The sequence below is a fragment of the Ochotona princeps genome, chromosome 15 (genome assembly GCF_030435755.1).
Source record: "Ochotona princeps isolate mOchPri1 chromosome 15, mOchPri1.hap1, whole genome shotgun sequence".
Lineage (NCBI taxonomy): Eukaryota > Metazoa > Chordata > Mammalia > Lagomorpha > Ochotonidae > Ochotona > Ochotona princeps.
Genome location: NC_080846.1, coordinates 52,309,280 through 52,330,113, shown reverse-complemented (window position 1 = coordinate 52,330,113; position 20,834 = coordinate 52,309,280). Strand labels below are relative to the sequence as shown.

At 47.9% G+C, this 20,834-nt stretch overlaps 1 protein-coding gene across 1 annotated transcript in view; it reads left to right on the top strand.

The window, feature by feature from the left end:
- Positions 1-20,834, top strand: part of SLC4A8 (solute carrier family 4 member 8) — a 74,907-nt gene that overhangs the window by 10,579 nt on the left and 43,494 nt on the right. Inside the window, exons 2-5 of the mRNA XM_058673076.1 lie at positions 4,598-4,679; positions 14,617-14,763; positions 15,549-15,684; positions 17,667-17,827. Of these exons, the coding sequence (XP_058529059.1) occupies positions 4,598-4,679; positions 14,617-14,763; positions 15,549-15,684; positions 17,667-17,827 (526 nt within the window). The remainder of the gene's footprint in view (positions 1-4,597; positions 4,680-14,616; positions 14,764-15,548; positions 15,685-17,666; positions 17,828-20,834) is intronic.

Here is a 20,834-nt window from a genome sequence, read left to right as displayed (position 1 = left end):
GCAATTGGAAACATACAGAGCTTTTTCAGATTGGCTTGTTTTACTTCATGGCATGCATTTAAGGTTCTTCCAGGTTTTGATGGCTTATTTGTTTTTAGCCCTGAGTAATATTCCATCACCCTGCGGAATATCTTGATTCTTTCCACATCTTGGCAATTATGAATAAAGCTGCTCTAAACATCTGTGTTCAGGTTTTTGTGTGGACATAAGTTTTCAGTTCTTGTGGGTAAATACCAGGGAGACTGATTGTTGGATCATATGGTAAAAATGTGTTCCATTTGGTAAGAAACGTCTGTACCATTTTGCATCCCCACCAGCCGTGAACAGGAGTTTGTCTTCAGCCTGTGGTGGTGCTGGCGTCCTGGCTCTTGGCCACCATAGTAGGTGTGTCGCTAACTGAAAGACAAACCACAATCAAACACCTCACACCTTTCCAGTTGGTTGGTTTGGATCAGGATCCAAATGAAATTCACATGTTGCAGCTGGGTCACCGTCTCCTTGAACCGAGCTCTATTGAAGATGGAGTTTTGAAATGTTGCCATCTAAGTGTTAACGCTCGTGTTACTGGCTGGGCATTTTTTGCCTATGCCTTTTGTGTGGCTGGAATCTGGATTTTGTTGATTATTTTTCCATGGTGCTGTTTTCATGGAACTCTGTTTCATTGTATTTTCAGTAAATTAGCATTTGGAGTTAGAGACTTGATTAGATTGAAGAACAATTTATTTGATCCTATTGTCTCATGGTTGATGGTATGGTCTCCCATGAGGAGCTGTGTAATTCTTTTATTTTTTTGTGATGTTAGCAAGACTGTTAAAAATTATTACAACCCATTAGGGTTTGCAAAATGGCAAAGCTCTGTGACTCCTTTTTTATTTACTCTCTTCCATTGTGAGAAAATTTTCTCATCTAGTCGATGGTACCATTTTCTGGTATAATTTAACCTGGCAAGCCAAGGTAAATTATTTACTAGCTTTTAAACAAATGAATTGGTTTATTTATGTTATCCTCCAATGGTGACTAATTAATTTTTGTAGTAATGTGAACTCATGAATCTAAACATACTTGATATACCCAATCTCTTGCAGATATTACCATTATTGTCCTATTTTTGGCAGAGTACCTCTTTAAATTTTCCCCCGAGTTCTTTTAAGAATTTCACTCGTTTTGTTTTTATTTGAAAGCCAGAGGGACAGATGGCAACCTTTCTCACCTGTTCCCGCCACAGAGCTGACAGCAGCCAGGAGCTGGCCAGGCTGCAGGCAGAGGCTCCACACTCCAGCCAGCTCTCTCCCATGTGGATGGCAGGGATGCAAATGCTTGAGCCTCCCAGGAAGCGCGTCAACGCGAAGCTGGAGCAGAAGCCGAGTGGAAGGGACTCAAAGCAAGTCATATGCTCCCCTAAGGGATGCAACTGTCCCAAGCAGCTACTTGACTTCCTGGTCCTTCTGACATGACGAGACACTAGCTGCCTTTGGGAACCTCCTTAGTGCCTGATGTATCGGCATGATTTAGTCTCCTCTTGTACAAGTGCTGACTCACACCTGAGACGCCCCCATCCTTCAAGGAGTTCTCCTTTTTTCAAAAGAAAACAGTATTTTAAGAGACCACAATCTGGGGTCCGGCGGCATGGCCTAGCGGCTAAAATCCTCGTCTTGAATGCAAAAGGATCCCATATGGGCGCCGGTTCTAATCCCGGCAGCTCCACTTCCCATCCAGCTCCCTGCTTGTGGCCTGGGAAAGCAGTCGAGGACGGCCCAAAGCTTTGGGAACCCTGCACCCGCGTGGGAGACCTGGAAGAAGTTCCTGGTTCCCGGCTTCGGATCGGCACAGTAGCAGCCGTTGCGGCTCACTTGGGGAGTGAATCATCGGATGGAAGATCTTCCTCTCTGTCTCTCCTCCTCTCTGTATGTCTGACTTTGTAATAAAAAAAAAAAAATCTTTAAAAAAAAAAAAGAGAGACCACAAACTGGGTGCTGATGATACTCAATGCTACTGTTTTTTTTCACTAGGCTTTATAGGTGTACACAGCAAGAAAATATAAATTCATACATTTAAAAGCTTTTAAAGATAGAAATATTATTTCATGTTGATATTTCCAGTGTGAATTCAAGACTCCCTGGCTTTTGTTTTCCTCCTATCTTGTAACTGATTCCTCTTTCTGTCCTGCTGAGCATTCCAGTTCCACAACAGATTTAGGGTACATAGTGAACTCATTTATTCTTTTTTTAAATTTATTAATTTTTATTGGAAAGGCATATTTACAGAGAAGGAGAGACAGAGAGGAAGATCTTTGTCTATTTATTTACTCCCCAAGCAGCCTCAGTGGCAGGAGCTGAGTCAATCTGAAGCCAAGAGCCATGAGCTGCTGCTTTTTTTTTAAAAGATGTATTTATTTTTATTTGAAAGTCAGATGTACAGAGAGGAGGAGAGATAGGAAGGAAGATCTTCCGTCTGATGATTCACTCCATAAGAGGCTACAAGGGCCGGAGCTGTGCCAATCCAAAGCCAGGAGCCAGGAGCCTCTTCTGGGTCTCCCACGTGGGTGCAGGGTCCCAAGGCTTTCAGCTGTCCTCTGCTGCTTTCCCAGGTCATGAACAGGGAGCTGGATGGGAAGTGGAGCAGCTGACACATAAAGTAATGTCCATGGGGAATGTTGGCACTGCAGGCAGATGACTAGCTTGCTGTGTCACTGCACTGGCCCCTATTAATATTATTTTTATTTAATTCAGGGTCTTGTAAGGGCTTCAAATGTTAGATGCCATGGTAGTCCTTTTAACAACACTTTGTTGAGTACTTTGAGACAAGTCTGTGCTGAGTGCTGGTGAAGAAGGCACATACAGTCCCTGACTCAAGGAGCAGAAAGAGTGCTTCTCACTAAGGGAGGGTTGCAGTGTGATGTGTAGATACAGAAATATTGGGGGGTGGGGGACCCAGGCTCAGTTTGGATATCTAGGATGGGGCCAGTTAGAGAAGACTCCTAGGAAGCACATTTAAGCTGAGATGTAGGAGGTGATGTGTCAGTCTCAGGTGCTGCTGGTGCGAGTGGGAGTGGTGGGAGAGTAGCACTCAGTGAACCAGGTAGGGGTGGTCCCAAATAGGGAAGAACATTCAGGACAGTCTACAGGGCCGGAGGGCGTGGGATACAGGGAATGAGAGGTGTTTGAATTTGGGTGACATCTCAGAGCAAGACCTGTAGGTTCTTGGTAGACATTCAATATGTGTGGAGCCAATGAATAAATGAGCTTGGAATTTCAAACGTAGGCTAAGAAGTGAGGGTTCTTGGGGCCGGTGTTGTGGCCCAACAGGTCAGGCTACTGCTTGACATGCTGGTATCCCATGTCAGAACGCTGTTCTGTGTCTAGTTCAGCTCCCCTGCTACTCACGTGGGAGACCCAGCTGGGGTTCTGAGTTCCTGGCTTTAGCCTGTCTCCACCCCGGCTGTTGGGGACTGAAGCAGTGGTTGGAAGAGTTCTTCCACTTTCATTTGTTACTCTGCCTTTCAAACAAAGAAGTCTTTTTTTTAAAGGTTTATTTATTTTTATTGGAAAGATAGATCTGTAGAGAGAAGGAGAGACAGAAAGATTTTTTCGTTGGTTCACCCCCTAGATGGCTGCATTGACTGGAGCTGAGCCTATCCGAAGCCAGGAGCCACATCTCCCGTGTGGGTTTAGGGTCCCAAGGCGTTGGGATCATCCTCCACTGCATTCCCAGGTCATAGGCAGCTTGCTGAATGGAAAGTGGGGCAGCTGGGACACGAATCAACAGCTGTGTGGGATGTAGACAGAGGAGGGGGATTTGCCAGCTGAGCCATCAGGCTGGGCCCTGGCTGCACAGGATTGGGGGGAGTTTATTAAAGGAATGACAGTGCTGTGAGTAGAAATATATGAACACAAGGTATTAATTCTAGAAAGAAGATTAGTTTGATTTTAGACACAGAGATCTTGGTCTAGTGTCTACTGAGAACTGAGCCACACAGTTTCAGATGCTGTTTGAAATGATGAGACTCGAGCAAGGGACACAACAGTTGGAGAGCTGTTCCCTGGGCCCTAGAGTCACAGGAGGATGAGTGAGCGTGGAGTGAGGTGGAAAAGCCCTGATCGGAGGGGCAGAATAGGGGATTTCATGAATGCTTTGATCAACAGCCTCAAATGTGCAAAGGGTCACCAAATGACAAACGCCACCACCTGATACAGACTTACGGGTGGAGTGGGGGCAGTGAGGAAGGTGTGTATTTTGTACTCACAGGCCCTGGGCTCAGTCCTAGCTTAGCCTTTTACCGCTGTTGGGACCTTGTGCAACAGTTCCGGAATCGGAATGTTCTCTGCCTCTCAGGTTCACGGCTGACTACTTGTATTTGCATCTCGAAAGTTGTTGTATCTCTCTCTGTCTATCCTTTTCTCTGTAGGTCCGCTTTTCTAATAAAAAGAATCTTTAGAAATAAAGTTATTGTGAGATTCAAATTTCAAAATACAGGTAGACCATTGTTTCCTTCCCCCGCCCCCCAGCCTCCCCACACATGTGTCCAGTGTCTCTAAAGGGACTTCCATGGGTGTTTGTATGTGTTACTGTGACTTATGGTTTATCTGTGTTTCAACAGAGAGCAGACGAAGAGGCTGTGGTGGACCAGGGCGGCACCAGTACCATTCTTAACATCCACTATGAGAAGGAGGAGTTGGAAGGTGAGCACTGCGTAGGGGTCAGAGGATGGGGAGGGGAATGGACCCAGTTCTGCCTCTGGGAGCACGGGGCTGCAGGCCTCGCTCTTCCCCAGGGCAAGGATCATTTTATTTCTGTTAGCCTCAGTGTCTTCATCTGCCAAATAAAAATGGAGCCGTGATACCAGAGCTGCCCGACAGCGCTGTCATGTTGTTGCCTGGGAGGCAGTGCTGTGAGCAGTGTCACGTCCAGTGTGGACACTCACAAGTAACTCATTCCTTAAGTCTGTGAAGCGCCTGACCCTTGACAACTGCCTGCAAGTGTAACTATAGATAGAAAACCACCACTCATTGTAACATCTCAGGTTTGCTGTGTAATCGTTTTATCCCATGTCCCGTATTAGCTCTCCTTAGCCTGATCTCATCTGAACAAGGGAAGGGAAAACAGAAGCCCACCTGTAATGTACTCTTTTTATTTTAAAGACTTATTTTATTTTTATTGGAAAGTAAGATATGTAAGAGGAGGAGAGACAGAGCGGAAGATCTTCTGTTCACTGATTCACTTGCCAATGCTTGCGATGGCCGGTACTGCACCAATTCAAAGCCAAGAGCCAGGAGCTTCCTCCAGGTCTCCCACGCGGGTGCAGGGTCCCAAGGCTTTGGGCCATCCTTGACTGCTTTCCCAGGTCACAGGCAGGGAGCTGGTTGGGAAGAAGGGACGCTGGGATTGGAACCAGCGTCCATATGAGATCCTGGGCTTGCAAGGTGAGGATGTTAGCTGCTAGGGTACTGCACTGGGACCATGTGACATACTCTTTTAAGAACTCACAGTGCAAGATTCTGTCAAACCCTAGCCAGTGAAAGGGGAGGAAGTAGCACTTTGATTGACAGGCTCTGTCCAGTTTACCCTCTTAGAGACCCTTCCTACTGGCTCACTCCCCCAACCTTCCTGCCTAGCCGGTGTTTGGTAGCCTGCTTCCCCATTTCCCATGGGACCTACTTGGAGCTCTTGCTGTGTCTTCCTGATTTGATTAGGGAAGGCATGTGTTTAGCCCAGGTGCCCAGAGAAGGCACCTTGGGCCCTAGAACCTTGCTCAAGTCCCTTGCAGCAGCCCCTGCACGGTTGCAGGCCAGGACACAGCAGCACTGTGCTACCTGGGGCTGTGGGTGGGGCCCTCTCTGCGCTCTTGCTTATTCCATGGTGGGTTTGTCATCCAAGCTGCAGGGCCCCCAGGCAGAGGAGGCACTTGGCCTTCAGGTGGGGAGCAGCTGCAGAGGCTTACTCAGCTTCTGGGGCTGTTACCAGGAGAACTGATGTGGGTGGCTCTGGGAAGGTCATTGGTGTTTGGGTATATCAGGGTTAAGTTTTCCCAGGTATTTTGAACTGATGTGGGGTTCAGCCATGAGGTCAAGTGGGGAAAGGCAAGGATGTGTGCCGATAGGTTCCCATTTATCCATTGGCCCCGTGCATTCGGCGCTAGAGTAGTCCCCTTTTACAGGCTGTCCTTTCCCTCTTCGTAGTACCCCCACTGAGCAGGTGTCATCACTGTTCTGCACGGGGGAGTCTGCACTGGGCTTTTGCTCTCCCCATGCTGCAGCACTGCTCACAGGGAGGACACCCTCCAGCATTAACCACGCAGTCTTGGTACTCCTATCTCGTCATGTCAACATTTTAAGTGTCTTCTTAAAGATTAATTCAGTGGTGCTAGTTTTGTGGCATAGTGGCTAAGGCCCCTGCCTGCAGTGCTGGCACTCTGTGTAAGCACCAGTTTTCATCCTGGTTACTCCGTGTCCAGTCCACCTCCTTGTTAATGCCCTGGGAAAGCAGTGGAGGATGGCCCAAGAACCTGAGTGCCCTTGTACCCATGTGGGAGACCCAGATGAAGCTCATGGCTTTTGCCTGGCCCAGCGCTGGTCAGTGCAACCATTTGGGAGTGAACCATTTGGGAATAGAAGACCTCTCTCTGTCTTTTCTTCTGTGTGTGTATGTATAACTCTGCCTTTCAAATAAAAAAATATGTATTTTTAAAAAATTAATTCAAGTAGTTTAAGCATTTATTTTCTTATTTGAAAGGTACGAATAGATATGTAGAGAGAGACAGAGATCTTGCCCCAAAAAGCAGCAGTAGCTAGGACTGGGCTGGGCTGAAGCCAGGGGTTAGAAATTCAGCCCAGTGTCGCGGCTAGCTGAGCCGGCATAGTAGGCACGGCGAATGTCCGAGCGAAAAGCACCGACACACGGAGACCATGATGGTGTTACAAGTGCTGGGCGCCGTCTCTCCCTGAGCCGTCTCTCCACAAGCCTCTTTATTACCATATTATCTCCTCTTTCCCCCAAGCCCATCAACAGGACAATAGGACGCCAATGAGTCTGCAAAGGCTAGGTGCTACTGCCTTAGGCCCGGTTCCTGAGTGCTCAGCTTAAGGAATGTAAATCAACTCCTTAGCCCACAACAGCCCAGGTCTCCCATGTGGGTGGCAGGGATGTCACTGCTAACTCTTAGGGTGTGCATTAGCAGGAAGCTGGGATTGGGAGCAGCTCCAGGACTTGAAGGCGGACCCTGTGATATGCAATGCAGGCATCTTAACCACCACCCCAAGGGCTGGTCCCCATGGAAACATTTCAATCTGTTCCTTCAGCCCTTCCTTCTGTCTGGATATTTCTCTGTGTCTGTCTCTCCCCTCATTGCGCCTTTAGGGCCCATGTTCTAACTGTCATTTTTTGTTTGTTTGTTTTTTGTCCTCCTATGAATACCCCCTGGACCTTTGCTCCCAGCAGGGAAGTAACCATTCACGAGCACGCTTGTCTCCTTGGAAGTAGAATAATAAGCCTGGACAGGTGCTTCTGGTTCCCGCAGTCAGGGTTCCATCCACAGTGGCTCCTGAGTCACTGGCAGCAGGACTGGCTTCTCCGGGTGACACAGTAGCTACCTTCCTGGAAGCCACTCAGATGACAGCATCTTTAGAGGACAGTGTGTTGGAAAATGGTCTTTTTTTTTTTTTTTTCATGAACCTTTCTGAAAACTAGAATCTTATTTATCTCTACACTTTGAAAATGTTTGCAGTTGGAGGACACGTGACACCCAATCCTTGAGTGTGGTGACTCTAAGAGGGAGAACAGGAGTAGAGGCTTGCTGTGGGGCTGGCCAGGCTGTGGGTTGCTGTCTGACTCACCCTGAAGGGCAGCCTGGGCCGCGGGTCACGGTGAGGCTGCATGCAGGTTGCCATTGCCTCTGGAAGGAGGAGAACAGAGCCAGTGCCTTTGTGTTCTGATGCGGCAGTGCTGTGGCTTCAGGGGAGTGTCTGGGGCTTCTTTCCCCTCTGGTCTGTACCCTGTGCCCACATGACATAATCCCTTCCCCTACCCCTTTTCCAGAGGGGTTTCTGACATTTAGTCCCTGAATATGTGAGAAGACTTATAAATAGAAGCCTTCCTTGGTGAAGGTTAATCTTACCAGGAAGAGAAGGTGCAGTAATACCGTGACACTGTCTATTTTCATTTGTTTTTACGTAAGGGGAAAGACGCACAAGCCAGCGTCGCCACAGCTTGCTAAAGGTAAACTCGGGAGAACTCAGTCAGACACCTGCCTCTGGGGACTCTGGCACCAGGGGAACTCAGGACAATTGCTTTAATCAGAGGAATGGCTTTTTCCACTTTTTTTTCTGGCAGATCATTAATAGCTGATTAACAACTTGATTTATGATTCCTACAGGAAGTTTAATGCCTTCTAATGTTTTCTTTTTAAACAAAGATGAGAGCCAGTTGACCATTTTATAGCTGAAAAAAAGAAAGACTTGCATCTGTTCCACATGTTAGATTCGCCTTTGTGGTTGTTGACTGACTCAGCCGCTCAGCTCAGAGGAGCCTTGTGCCCTTTGCCAGATTCTAGTGACGTCTGAGCGTGCCTAGTGCATGGTGCCCAGGTACTGCGCTGGGCCTCGGACACCTAGTCACCATACGCAGCGTGGGGTATGCTGTGATTATTTTCCTGCTTGGCGAGGTTTGGCACGAGTTTACTAATGATTGTTCTCTGTATGGGATAAAATCTTACCTTTTAAACATATATACCCAAATTATATCTTTCTCATCAGTTTTACTAAATTAGAATACTTTATACAGAGCCCCCCAAAAGACTAGGTTTGACACTGACTGCAAAAAGAGTGGGGAATTGTCTGGGAGGAGATGGGGTTGGGTAAGTTAGAGGTAGGTGAGACAGCCCGAGACTGTGACTGGCGAAGTCACCACAGGGTAAAGGAGTGAGGTCACTGGCCTAGAAATCAAGGTCAGCTCCCTGCCAGTTGCTTGGACCTTCTTGGAAGAAAGCATCTTGCTCCTCTAAGACTTCAGCTGTACCTTCAGAACTGGCGGACGTCTGCAGGATGATTCCCCAGCTATGGCTCACTCCTGCCTGGTGGGGATTTAGAAAGCAGAACCACACCTGCTTCCTTGGCAGCCATCGACCGAACCCCCTCTGTGGTCCCTTTCTGCTGCAGGAAGCAAAGACAGTGACAGGACCTGAACCATTCTGTCTCCTCTAAAGACCGACCTAGCACAAACCATCCCCAAGGACTCCAACTTTAGAACCTGGACTCACCCAGTGTCTAGGCACTCGCCCAGGGTGCCACTTGGTCTGACTTCTTTGCTTAATTTTAGTGGTAACAATGAGGCAATTAACCAATAAGGTGACATCTAATAACATGGGTTCAATTAACCCATGCATTTCCTCTCTAAGCTCCCAGCCTTCTTGGCAGTGTGAACCAAAGGAATAGTGGAGGCCCTTGCCTGAGCCGTTATCCTCTGGGGATTTGCAGGGAGCAGGCTTGGGAGGGCTGCATGGAAAGCTGAAGATTCTTCCTCAGGGAGCCATTCAGTAGTCAAGTCTGGCTCTGCCTGGGTGCGACAAGTGTTATAGTGCCAGGACACAAAATGGAAGCCAGTGAAGGTACTTCTCTAGAGCCCAGGTTTTTCATGGTCCAAGGATCCTGCATGCTCTGTCCTTGCCTTTGTAACCCCTTCCTCCTCCTCTCCTTCTCCTCTTTCCCAGCCTGCTCTAGCCCTGCCTGCTGTGCGTGTGCCTTGGAACCAGCCCTGCCTGTACTCACCAAGGGGCCTGTGTGTGCACGTTTTCTTCCTCTCTCTGGAGTCCCCTTCTCTCACGCCCTCCCCTGGCCTCTCCTTCTCTGGGGTCCTTCCAAGCATCTTAGCTCAAGTCTCCGTGCTCCAGCCCACCCCTGCCCACATACTCTGACATTATCTTATTTGATTTGCAGCAAACACTGTTTGATGTGATTTTGTTGTCTTGTTTTCCTGACTAGAAAATGTGTCCTGGGGCCCCTGTGCTGTTCACTGCTGAATCCCCTGCCTTTGACAGAACCTGGCACAATTAGTTGATACTGGTTTGCTGCTGATGTCACCAGAGTTACTCTTCACAGACATAGATAGTGGGCTATTATTGCCTGCCGAATGATATGTGGGTCCTTGATTAAGGTGATATTCAGTGTAGTCATGCTTGGATTGGACGTACTTTATAGTTCACACGATCATGTCAAAGGTCAGGAATCTTGCGTCTTAGCTGGTGACCTCCTCTGGTTCCATGTTTGTGTTTCTGTCAGTTTGTAAAATTGTTGTAGTCTGTTCAGAGATCTGTCTATCAAAAACGCCCTGAGATGTGAACAAGGCAACCCAGGACTGCCCTGAGGCAGGACGAGGGTCAGAAGTGTGACTCCATCAGAAACCAGATAGAGTTGGTTCTCCTGCCTGTCAGCGCTCCAAGAAATCTCTGATCATCTGTTTTCCTAATGCTGTTTCTGTTCTGGAGGGCAGAACACAGCAGCGGGGCTGGGCATGTAGAGGGGTGGAGAAGCAGGAGTTGGAGCAGCACCCAAGGCACTGTGATCCCATTTGGAAGCGGGTGCAGTGTCCCGAAATCCTGTAGCTGGAGAAGGAAGCAGAGCAAGGGGTGACAGTCCCTGCTTGCAGTCCCCTTCTCTGGGCTGGCTTCCCGTATCAGCCTTCCACCCTCGGCTGGCGCAGGGCCTTCTGCACCTCATACGCCCTGCTGAGAACTTCGTCTGCCCCGCCATACTCCACGTGGACTCCGTGTTCCTTCTGTGGCTCGTTCAGGTGAGAGGCCCTCTCAGGCCAGCCGGGGTGCTCCTGAGGTGGTTCCATTCCCAGGAGAAGCCATCTGCTGATTACTGTGGCATGATGGCTGTGTGATCAGATGCTGGGGACCGCGTGGGGATTCTGAGAGGAGGCCAGGACACAAGGCTTGGAGGTAACTGCCAGTGAGTAGTGGGAGGTAACGCAGATGGCCGGTCCTCCAAAGCAGTGTTTGAGAAGTGCGTTCGCCTAGGGCCCTGGGGTTTTAGGCCGAGGAGATAGCATATCTGATGATGGAATCAGAAATAATACTGAGAATGAAGATGCATTTGTAGTGAATCTTGGCTGAGTGGGCCAGCTCAGCCTGCAGAAAGCATGGGTACATTGGGGGGTGGCAGTGTGGTTCCACCAGAGATATGTGAAGTGACAGTGGGTGCAGCAGCCAAGGCCGTGAGGAAGAGATGGGGTTCAAACCAGACTGATTCATTGTTGGGGTACATGCAGATGTACCTGTCTCTAGATTCTTCCCCACTCCCCGATTGTTTATCCTGCACACACATGTGGCGTTTCCACATGTATCTCTTTTGAGCTGATTACGGAGGCTTTGGGAAAGTCTTTTCTTTTCACATTGAGGTATAATTTGTCCTAGACTAGCAAAGAGGCTGAGGCCTGAGCAAGCGCATAGGGTCCTGAACTCATTGGAATGAGCTGTGACTAGCAGTGTTGATGTAGGGGCAGAAAGAAAGCCGTGGCTTTGTCAGAGCAGAAGCAAAAGGTGTGACATCCCTACACAGTGAGTGACAAAGGGGTGCAGCTGGAGACGTAGGGAACAGGGGTTTCATGGTTGGAAAGTTGAGAGAATGACAATCCCTTGGAGAGAAACATGGAAGAAATGGGTCTGAATATGATATGGGATGGAGGATGGTGAGTTGGCTGTGGGACATATTGAATCACTGTCGGTCAGGAATTGGGAGTCTTGTAAAAGCTTTGAAATCAGAAGAGTGATTAGCAGTCAAAGCAAGGATTGGGGGTAGAAGCACAGGGAACCTTCCTTCTGTGAGCTCTGGAGGGCTGGAGAAGCAGCACAGGGGGAGGAGAGTGAGCCAGGAGGCAGAGTGGGACAGGAGCCAAGGGTGGCCAGAGCACCCAACAGGCAGATGTGCTCAGAGATGGTGGCAAGCTTGGGGTGGGCTCTGGGAAGTGAGATGGGTAGAGGAGGAAGAGAGCTGATGCTTAGGGGCTGTCTGGTCCCTAGTGAGGTGGGGTCAGAAGCCACTTGAAGAGGTGGGCACTTGGCCTACTGATTATAATGCTGCTTGGGACTCCTTGGTCCCGTATCTGAGTGCCTGAGTTTGATTCCAGACGCCGCTCTTGACTCCAGCTACCCACTAACATGCACCCTGAGAGCTAATGGCAGTGTCCTTGGGTCTCTGCTGCCTTGTAGGAGACCTCAGCTGAGTTTTCAGTTCCCGGATTCAGCCTAACTGCCCCACCTATTCTAGGCATTTGGGTAGTGAATCAGTGGGTGCCACCTGTATGTGTGTTACATGTCTGCCTCTCCAATAAAAGTTAGCGAATGAATGTAGAGGATTAGCACAGCTCTGGGAAGTTATCTTTCTAAGTCAGGAGAAGCCTATGGAAGGATGTGGAAAGGGAAGACCAAGGGTAGTAGATGCAGGAGAACTCCAGAGGGGTGCGAGATGATGGGGTTGGAGCCATGCTTGTGGCCTGGCAAAGAGGAGGCCCTGGGGGAGGAGATCCAGCCAGACGGAGCTGAAGGAAGTTCACCTGAGAGGGCCTAAGTCTTCTCCCTAGAACTGAAAGCAGGATCACTTATTCAGAGGAAGGGATTATGGGTAAGCTTGTGGATTTGAAGATTGTGGCTAAAAATTGGGATGGTGTTCTGATGTAGGGAGTGGATCTGAGGTCTTGGGGACAGAAAAGCAGCAATTGGGTAGAAACTGGGCAAGCCCAAGGCTCTGGTGTTGTGCATGGGGCCCTGAAGGCACTGATTCTGGGCCCCTGGGTTGGCAGGAAGGCAGGTGCAGCAGGTGGAGGATCCAAGCAAGTAGGCTGATGGAGGGAAGAGGCAGTAGGAGAGGAAGAGCTGAAGAAGAGTGATACTAGGTCACTTGTGTTTTCTTGTTCTCCTTCACGGTATAGTATGTAATATTTTTTTGGGGGGGGGTGTTATTTGGCCTTGTGGATAGGATACCCGTTTTCCACATTGGAGTACCTGGGTTCCATACCCCGCTGTGTCTCCTGACTCTGGCTGGCTTCCTGCTAATGCAGACCCCGGGAGGCAGCAATGATGGCTCTGGTAATTGTGTTCCTGGCACTCATCTGGATGGCACGCCCAGCTCCTGGCTTTGGCCCTGACCCAGCCCTGCTGTCCTGGGCACTGGGGAGCTGAAGCAGCAGAGGGGAGCGTGTGCATGCTGCCTCTCAAATTAATAAAAGTGTTTTCTTTAACACTAGCCTCATGTTCCTTTTTAAAAAAGATTTATTTATTTTATTGAAAAGGCAGATATATAGAGAGAAGAGATACAGAGAAAGATCTTTCATCCACTGGTTCTCTCCCCAAGTGACCACAATGGCTGGAGCTGAACTGACCTGAAGCCAGGAGCCAGGAGCTTCTTCTGGGTCTCCCATGCAGGTACAGGGTCCCAAGGGTTTGGGCCATCCTCGACTGTTTTCCCTGACTGCAAGCAGGGAGCTAGATAGGATGTGGAGCAGTAAGAATATGAACCAGTGCCCGTATGGGATCCTGGCACATGCAAGGCAAGGACTTTAACCTCTAGGCCATCATGCAAGGCCCATTCCTAATGTTTTATAACTGGTCATTCACTGTCATTCTAGATTGTATATTCTATAATACAGAAAAGAAAAAGCAAATAACAGTAGCTGATCTTAGAATATGCTTGCCGGCTGCCAAAAATTTCTTCTGGGCATTGTTTTAAGCATTTACATGCAATCATATTATTCACTGCTTATAAAAACCCTGCAAGTTTAGTTAGTAAACTTTTAGTATGCCTTTACAAAGACAAGTCCCAAGGGAAGGTGTTTGGCCTACAGGTTAAGATGTTGCTTACGGTGCGTACATCTCAGTATTGCAGGGTTGGGTTTGAGTCGCAGCTCCACTTCCAAGGTGTTGGGTTAGGGTTAGGGTTGGGAGGTGCCAAGAGATGGCTGAGGCCCTTTGGTTTCTGCCATCATCACTGCCTCTCAGGGTCTGCACTAGTGGGAAGCTAGATTGAGTTTCTGGTTCCTGGTTCTGTACCTGGGTCAACTCTGGGCATTTGGGGAGCAAACCAGTAGATCGGAACACACACTCTTTCTCCCCTTCCTCCCGTATCCTGTCTTTCTCTCAAGTTTTTTTTTTTTTTTTTTTTTTTTTAGAATTGAATCATTTAAAACTAGATGATCTCAAGAGCATGCAATTAATAAGAAGCCTGGGACCCAGGCAGACTGATTTGAACTTGAAGTGTGTTCTTAATCAGTTTTCTAATCTGACATTCTGCAAACACCGAGGACAAGTCTCGCAGAGCAACGGCATGGCCTTTTTAAAAAACCACTCAGCCACTATGTCCTCGCATTGCAATCGTGAACAGAGTATTGACTTCTGCAGCCTGAAAATCACATTCGTGCACATTATGCTGATCCCTATGAGGTTTGCCCCCGCATGCCAGGGACAAGAACTTCAGTCTGGGACCTGCATACCTTTATTCCCAGAAGTCTTTGATGTTCCATCATTCTGCACCTGTGATCAGGCTGAATAGTTCTTGTCTTTTTCCCATTAACGGTGTGATGCTCCTTGGCCTGAGAGAGCCTCTCCACAGACCTTCTGTTCCTTTCCAGGTCACAGGACCCTGTACGTGGGCGTTCGGATGCCCCTGGGTCGGCAGAGCCATCGGCACCACCGCACCCACGGGCAGAAGCACCGGAGACGAGCACGGGGCAAAGGAGCCAGCCAGGGGGAGGAAGGCCTGGAAGCGCTGGCCCACGGTAACCCCCTTGCTGGAGAGGGCGGGTGTCTGTGCCTGGGAGCTTGAGGATGCCGGAGGAGAGTGGGACACACCCCCCTGTGGTAGGGTCTTCAGAGCTTCCCTCTGGGAATAAGAAGAAATGCTGTTGATGAAAACTTGGCAGCTCTTGCCCACCCAAATCAGTACCATTGCCAGTGAAATCATTTGCCAAAGAATTAACCATTCTTTTTCGTTAGAGTTGCTTCCTGTTTGGTGTAGGTTTTCTTCAGGTATGTATCAGTTATTTGATCACTATTGTGAAACACCCAAAGCAAGCTAACTTACAAAAGGAAAGGGTTTATTTGGTTCACGGTTGTGAAGGTCCAAGCCCAGAATCGAGCAGCCCCTTTGATTTGGCCCCTCGAGAGCTTGCAATGGCGGAGCACACGCAGAAGGCTGGTGCAGCAAGCCGGGAGCACGCAGAGAGGATGCTCCTACTCGGGCTTTTGTAGCAGCTGTCCAAGGGCAGGGCCCAGCGACCTAAAGGACCTCCCACTCGGCCCCACCTTGTGGCTTTGAAGTTGAAAGAGCTCAGGAGGTGAGGAGCCAAACCATAGTCCACCATACGAAGTGGACTTAGTTCATAAACTTTTCCTCCCTTGAGACTGCTTCCACAAAATAGCTTTTTCTCCAAGAATAAAGAGATCTTTTTGATCTACACTCAGGATTTCTTTTACGCAGCCCTGAAGTGAGTTTGCAGGTAGGAAACTATTTGTGTTTCAAGTCCAAGGCTAGACACAGACCTTCCCCTGCTTGATTTCCTAGACACACCATCGCAGCGTGTTCAGTTCATTCTTGGTACCGAGGAAGATGAAGAGCATGTACCTCACGAGCTGTTCACAGAACTGGATGAGATCTGCCTGAAGGAAGGAGAAGACGCCGAGTGGAAGGAGACCGCCAGGTAAAAGAACCGCCTGAACTGGCCCGGCTGCTGAGCTGCTGGGGAGGGCACAGATGTGTCTGTCGGCAACGGACACACCGGCCGGCCTCGTATTCTTGGGAGAAACACAGGACTGAAGCTGTAGACTCCCCTGGGGGCGTCTTGGTATTGATTGCTTTCTGATGCCATAGCCAAGGTCAACAGTGCCACGTTCAAGGTCAACCCTGGTGTTACTGGTCTGCCTTGGAGACAAACAAAGCTGAATTGATTGGAGCCTAGTCTTGAAGAGGTCCACACAGGTGAACCTTAGGATCATTTGAGTTTAATTCACTGGCAGCCCCAGAAGCCTTGAGATTTTTTTTTTTTTTAAAGATTTTATTATTATTATTGGAAAGCCGGATATACAGAGAGGAGGAGAGACAGAGAGGAGGAGAGACAGAGAGGAAGATCTTCCATCTGATGTTTTCACTCCCCAAGTGAGCCGCAATGGGTCGGTGCGCGCCAATCCGATGCCAGGAACCAGGAACCTCTTCCGGGTCTCCCACACGGGTGCAGTATCCCAATGCTTTGGGCTGTCCTCAACTGCTTTCCCAGGCCATAAGCAGGGAGCTGGATGGGAAGTGGAGCTGCCGGGGTTAGAACCGGCGCCCATACAGGATCCCGGGGCGTTCAAGGTGAGGACTTTAGCCGCTAGGCCACGCCACCGGGCCCAGAAGCCTTGAGATTTTAACTTCTCTTGGACAGTACAACACAACAGAGACTCTTGGGTTTATGCTAAACTTCCTAGGGTCACTGTGTGGTAACTATACTTACCTGAGATTCAAATCCCAGAAGGGCCTCAGTATTAACCAGAGCTGTGTCCCAGCTCCTGTAGGGACCGACCAGTGAACCTTACAAATGCTACAGAGCCAGAACCTTGGGGAGGAGGCAATATGGACAACCGTCAGAGCAGACTTCCAGTTTGTCCGGGCATGGGTCTTCCTGGATGCCCGCTGTATGAGTGATGTTTTGTAATGGTTTGTTTGAACACAGAGGATTAATCAGGGCAACTGCTTACTACCTGGTGCCCCATTAAAACACAATTGGTCTTTTGTCATTCAGTCTTTGCAAACTTCTGTAGGTCAAACAGGCACTGATAAAAAGAAAAATAATATTTTATTACTATGATTTGTCAGTGTGTCCTATTGATAATATCTATTTTTGATTTTATATATATATAATTTGATTATCTATAGAAAGTCGGAAAATAAAATAAGTGAAAAGAAAGTGAAAGTTACCTGTAATTCCACTACTCTATGGATAATGAGTGTAATATTTGGTGTCTTATGCGTATAGCAGCCAAGAGAAGGGATTTGATCTTTCGGTGTCAGATCCCACAGAGAGGTCAGATGAGACGAGCAATGGCAGCACCTGTGGGTGACCCACTGCAGGCCTAGTGAAGGTTTTGTCCATGCTTTTCAAATTTTCTTTAAGTGAAACTGGAATTGGGGCAGGCATTTGGCAGAGTGGTTGAGCTGCCTCTTGGGATGCCAGTGTCACATACTGGAGCACCTGGGTTTCAGTTTAGGCTCTATCCTCAACTCCAGGTTCCCGCTAATGTACACGCTGGGAGGCAGCAGGTGAAGGCTCCAGGCCCCGGATCCCACAGTGGGAGACCAGAACGGAGTTCTAGACTCCCGAGGTTGTGGGCCTTTGGGGAGTGAACCAGTAGACCGTAGATCTCTGTCTTTGTGCATCAATCTACCTTTTAAATAATGAATAAATAAATAAATAAACTTTTAAAATGTTATTTTAAAAATAAGCAAAAACAAATTGGAATTGAACTGTACTGTCTTGCAGTGTTCTGAAACTCGCTCTTTTCACGTTCCAGTGTCCATTGAACATACACATTGCATTTTACGATGTCCAGTACAGCTGTTTTTCTCAGCAGTGTATTTTCAAGATATCTTTTGAACGTTCTTGACTGTCTATCTTTAGCATCCAGTTATTTGTAATGCTTTCAGGTGGCTGAAGTTTGAAGAAGATGTTGAGGATGGAGGAGAACGCTGGAGCAAGCCTTATGTGGCAACCCTGTCACTGCACAGTCTCTTTGAGCTAAGGAGCTGCCTTATTAACGGAACCGTCCTCCTGGATATGCGTGCAAATAGCATAGAAGAAATTTCAGGTAAGGTTAGTTGAGGGAAAAGAGGAACTTCTGGGCAAATTAGAGGACAGAAGGAAGTACTTGTGTGTCCTCGGGCGAGTCACAGCCTTTCCTCACCTCCCAGCGAAGCCCCACGTCACCTGTTTCACAGGCTTATTATGGACGACAAGGGACATGCCTTTAGATTTCCTTTTGTCTGCTGATTTAGTAAACAGTTGGTGACTACTATGCGCTTGATAATGTGCTAGGCACAGGGAGCAGAGGAGGGGACCTTCAAAAAGTGGAAAATGTGTTAGTCAGAAGCAGTGTGTAAGGTTTCAGAAAAGCTTTTTGCCCCAGAATAAGCTGATTTTTAAATTTTGTTTCACCGGCAACTCTTTGCAATCCCCTTGTAGAGATGGGACGGTTGCTGCCTTGGAGCTTTACCTGCTGCCGGGGAAGTAGTCCTGGGGCGGCGATGACAGCAAGTGCAGCAGAGATGTGCTGGGTGATGATTAGAGAAAGGAGCAGGGGGCAGTTTTGCCATGAGGAGAGTTAAGGAGAATGAAGATCTTTTTAAATTAATTAATTAATTAATTTTTAAAATATCATTTTATGACATAGTTTCATAGGCTCTGGGATTCCCCCAGCCCCTCCCCAAGCCCTCTCCCCATGTTGAATTCCTCCATATTGTTACAGTAATACAGTTCATATCCAGTCATGATTCCTTCGTTGTGGGCAAGGCTCATGCAGAGAGTCCAGCATCTTACTGTCTAGATAAATTCAACAGTTTCATTGGGAGACCATTCTTGGTCTGAAAGTAGAGCTGGTAGAATATCATTTCCTCCAATGAGATGTCACTACACAACTTCAACAGTAGGAAGAAACATTGAAATGAACAACATCATGAAGTTAATTAACATGGTATTGAGTGACCAATATGTTAGAAAATGCAAGTTCTTAACCACATCCTGTAACGACTTCCTTGGCATCTCAGTTTTAGTATGTACACAACCAGCTGCTATAAACCGTTTTTTCCCTCCCAAGCTAACATGTTTTTGAGTTTAACCTAAATCAGAGTGGCACAGGAACAGTGGAAGGATCAACACTAACATCATATATGTAACAGCTGAGGACAAACTTAACATCAAAGTTTCTATGCAGTTACATTTTGTTTAGTATTAGCAGTCATAAATTGATAAAGTATTTGGGGGAGAAAATTAACCCACAATTTAAAATTTGCAGTATATAATGGTTAATTAAGCATGGTTTTATAGAACTTTGCATTTTAACAATTGAAGAATAGAAAAGTTTCAGGCAGGTTAGCAGGGAAATCTCCAACAACCCAGTGAGTAAGGAAGAATTAAAGATCTTAAAGGCAGATGGGCCTGGATCAAGCCATAGCACTTACCTGGCTTCAGCATGATGTTCAAGGCAGAAGTGTGTTGTGATGTGATGGAACGTTGAGGGACTATGTTTTAGGAACAGGGTTGGAGAAACACTTGTGTAGCACATGGAAACTTCTCCTTTCACTTGGCTGTTCAGCTGGGCAGGTTACAGATATTTCCATTCAAGTATTGAAGTTGTTCTGCTCTCTAGGGGCTCACAGAAACCCAGGGCAGGAGTCAGCTGATGGAATCCTGTGTCTCCACCTTTTCAAGATTTCCAAAGTCCCACTGATTGCCTGGGAGAGACAGAACTCACTGGGATAAAACCAAAGTTTGGTAACTTTTGTTTGTGTGGCTGAAGGAAAGATCCTTGTGTTAGGTAGAAATCCTGGGAGATTTGCTTTTCTTCTACTTTTTTAAAAATTTATTTTTGAGGAGAATCAAGATGGCCCAATAGGGTAAGGATATGTTTAAACGGACAGAAAAACATTTAATCAGGATGAAGCAGGGAGGACATAGTCCAGGAAATAGGAAAGGACAGAACAACAGCAGAGATGTACCTGGAGACTGACAGACACAGGAAAGCAGTGGACACAACAGTGTGGTGTTGCAGTGACTGATACTCCAACAGCATTCAGCTAACGGCGATCTGAATTCCACCAGCAGCTGGAACTCCACCAGCAACCAGGTGGGAAGGGACTTTGGGAGCTCGGGAGATGAACCCAGACAAAGAACTGCCTGTCCTGCTGGTCCGTTTGATCTGACCAGGAGCAGAGATAGAGCAGCAGATCCCAGACGGGCAGTGCAAGAACAGTGTGGATTTCACAGCCCAGTCAGCCCCCTAGAGCTGAATTGGGCGCCATTTTGCGTTAGGAGGCAAAGGCAAGGGAAAGGACGGAGCATATGCTGAGCTGGGAGTGAACTCATTTCTGACTCAGTGAACTGGAGCAATGTGGCATTCTGCAGGTTCCACACAACAGGTCTGGGTAGCCCATAGATCTAACGGCCAACAGATCAAGAACTCTAGTAGTGGTACGTCAGGCGCCATTTTGCACACTGTGGCAATAGCTTTAGGACTGCAGGGGACAACAGTGAACTGCGCATGTGCTGAGCTCACGAGAACTCACTGAGTTCTGTGGATTCCACTGGTCCCGCAGGAAAATAATACCGACTGTGGCATCGTACGGGTCAAAATAGGTCCGTGTGGCACCCAGACCTAATGTCCAATAGGTTCCAACAAGATCAGCGCCACCAACAACCTAATTATATGGGACACCTGGTGTCTCTCTAATCCCAGGATCTACTTCAACCAGAAATGGGAGAAAGGTTGCAGAGACAACGGTGCAGCCTCAGCACGGTATCACAGGAGGTGGAGAGTGGTGAGCCAGGAGCTGGGGCTGTGGAGACCATGGTGGAAATCTGACATAAGAACCCAGACCTGGAACTCACTGGAGGTTGTGGCACAAGTGGCTGGAAGCAAAAAGTTGTGTACCAACTGCAATAAGTAAAATCGCATTGTAGACCTGTGGGTAACACAGCTTAGAAATCTGCCCCAAGGAAAAGACTCTGCTAACCAGAAGTACAATGACCAAGAGCAAAAGAAGAGACAAAAGCACAATGAATATTACCGAAAACTCTCCTGCAAAGGAGCAAAACCCTAT